This window comes from Papaver somniferum, chromosome 6, assembly GCF_003573695.1.
Source record: "Papaver somniferum cultivar HN1 chromosome 6, ASM357369v1, whole genome shotgun sequence".
In the NCBI taxonomy this organism is placed as follows: domain Eukaryota; kingdom Viridiplantae; phylum Streptophyta; class Magnoliopsida; order Ranunculales; family Papaveraceae; genus Papaver; species Papaver somniferum.
The window spans coordinates 15,489,873-15,492,876 of record NC_039363.1 but is presented as its reverse complement, the minus strand read 5'-3'; the positions used below and the strand labels follow the sequence as shown (position 1 = coordinate 15,492,876).

Genomic DNA, 3,004 nt, shown 5'->3' with positions numbered 1-3,004 from the left:
TTGTTCAAATATGATTATATTCAATTAATCATTAGTTATTTCGAAACAAAAAGATCCAATATCGGCATTCCAGTTATGGTGCGCTGTCTAGGACGATAGCTTAATCAGTCATAGGGCTAGGCCGTAAGCATTGGTCGAAAGCTTGGACACTTGAAACCAAAGAGATGTTGTGTCGAGATAGGCACGTACGACAAGAAGCTTTGTTAATGATCTTTGATCAGATTATAACGTAAGCCGTAAGGAATAAAATTCATCTATGAGTGCCAATGTGCCATGCGGCTTTTGTTGGTCTTCTCTCGGCGTGTAGGTCATATGTTGGATTGGTTGGGCTGAATCATTTCCAACCATGTTGCACGCTATTGGTTCCTTGCCACACCCAGTGATCATACCATATTTGCACATATGTTATTTTGAGTCTCAACTATCTAAGTTGGCCAATCTTTATTCCACCATTGCATACGATGACAAAACATTTTCTACTTCAAATGTAAATTTTTATGTGCATGCATGGAGATGTTCTAACTAACCAATCAATTGAATTTTTATTGATAATAGTAAACGAAACATTTTCAAATAACACGTTATTTTAATGCCAATGAAATATTCGTAGCACCAGGACGTGTGACATCATAAAACAATGATTTGATTTGATTGATCAAGAACGACAATCAACTTGTGAGAGTAAAGGAGTGATAGTCGAGGGAGTCTTCCATGCATATTTGACCTTGATGGTGGAATAGCCGCGAATAGGTCCTGAACCATCTGTAAGGAGACAAGTACCATCACTTCTTGGTCTTAGATCATCTCCTATGTCTTCGACGCTAGCGAACCCATGACAGTCAAGGAGCACATTGGTATGGGTGCAACGACATGAATTATAGAAAGTCACCTCATACTCGGGTAACCCTTTAATTATAGCTCCCGTAGGTTTTTGAGAAATCTTTATGTCTGCTGCCGTGTAGTAACAGTCGTCCACCTTAGCTGCAACAAAGCCTGCCATTTTAACACAACAAAATATAAGTTAGTTCTCACAAAATATATTCAGAGTTATACAGAATCGACAGACAAAATATCTATAAAGACATCAGATATACGTGAGATGGATCTATAATAACCCAGTAATCCCATTAACTTGATTCGTTTATTTCTTTTTCTCTTTCACGCTAAAAGAATCAAATGTTAGCTCAACATCAAACAATAGGGAGATTTCATTTATAAGCATCACAGACTTATTTTTATCATTTAGTAGTCACCCAAGTAATATCGACATAGGTTTCATTTTATAGACTAACTTCTTTAGGACTAAACATTTGGTTTTTGTTGTTGTTGATAATAGTTATAATCACCCGACAACTTTATAACATATGCATATGCTATTGGGACTTAGTTCAACCATTTGAAGAAGTTGGTAAGAATTTCATTGAAAAAAAGAGGAAATAAAAACACGTATCAAATGATTATATGCTTCAATAAAACGATAAAACAAATACTTAGAAAATTTCGGTATCTGAAAAGTTTGATACCTTTCCCGATCAGACTTAGTACAACAATTGCAATTGTAATAAGAGATTTAGTACTAGCAGATGCCATAGTAGAAGATTACCACAAATTTGAGTACCAAATGATTCTTCTTGTAGGATAAGTTTGTGAAGTTGGATTGCTATCCGGCTTCGACAAATCAACTCATCTATTTATAGGGTTTTACAACGACTCACTATGCCTATGGTATATTTGACAATTAATATTATATCATATGAGATTTGGAGCTTAAGTTTTTAGTTATTATTAGTAATATTTTTGAACATTGTGATATTTCAACATTGAATATTTTGATATGATATTTCAACATTATGACCACGCTAAATGATATTATCATAATCAATTATTACGGATTTTTCATTGATTTAGTTTCCATTTTTAAATTTAAAAATCTCCAATTATTTCACTTAATAAACATTTTTATACAATAAGCAAATAAATATCGAATGCAATTTTGTTGCCACCTTTTCTAAGGAGCCAGTTAGCAATTCCACGTAAATATTCCGGTCGGAGACACCCAAATTTAATCGCCCAAGTGAAATGCAAAATTCGACCCACTATGTGAGAAAGAAGCCATTTGTGTTCAATGCGTTTACTATCGTTCTAATTGTAAGTAACTAAGAGATGAGAAATTGGGTCAATTTCCCTTATATTTTTAAAACATGATTCTGATGGAACTGGATGCATCCTGATGTAAATTAAAATTAAGAAAAAATATTTGAAAATGGGTAGGATGAAATTGTTTACGTCCTGGCTATTTTTACATTCTCGTCCATTTAAATATTATCAAATTTTACATGTCTTTTTCACCCAGGAATTGTCCTTATCGGATTAATTGACCAATTTTTTGTTAAGAGATGGGAAAAAAAAAAGAACCGGAAAAATAGAAAGAAAGAGAAAGATGATGTAAGACCCTCTCTACATATATAACAAGACATCAATAAGGCTCATTAAGCTATATTGTAAGGCCGTTCCTATGACAATGCACAAATGAAAGTATTTGATCAGCTAGGTGGATTGGCAAACTCGTTTTCACATTAACATTAAGCTGGCGGCCTTATAATAAACGCGAGGATCGACATGAACTGCCGGCGACCAAACTTCACTCGGGCAGATCGGTTACACTCCCCCAATGCTCCCATGACTCGTGAGTTTGACATAAAGTTTGATTACAATAATAAAGCTGTACTGATATGTAGTGATGATAATAATATTGTAATTTTTATAAAAGATAAACAACACATAAGTATATTATAATAGTAATATTTACAAAAGTCACGTATAATAATATGGTGTCAGTTGAAAAGTGATGGAAAGTTAGAGTGGGCGAATCATGCTTGTGTGTGGGCGTTTTTCTTTGACCTCGTGTTGTTATTTCACACTCCCGCTTTTTTTGTCTTAATTGCCTGGTGTTCCATCCAGCGTTTGTTCTTCCGTCTCACTCAACAAACCAACAATTTTGTTG

General features: G+C 34.3%; 1 protein-coding gene across 1 annotated transcript; it reads right to left on the bottom strand.

Moving 5' to 3' along the window:
• Positions 1 to 617: 617 nt before the first annotated feature.
• LOC113285889 lies at positions 618 to 1,657 on the bottom strand. Its single transcript, XM_026534629.1, has 2 exons — positions 1,524 to 1,657; positions 618 to 993 (listed from the first exon to the last, which is right to left on the bottom strand). The coding sequence occupies exons 1-2, from the start codon at positions 1,588 to 1,590 to the stop codon at positions 656 to 658; spliced, it is 405 nt and encodes a 134-aa protein (XP_026390414.1). The 5' UTR covers positions 1,591 to 1,657; the 3' UTR covers positions 618 to 655.
• Positions 1,658 to 3,004: the final 1,347 nt, after the last annotated feature.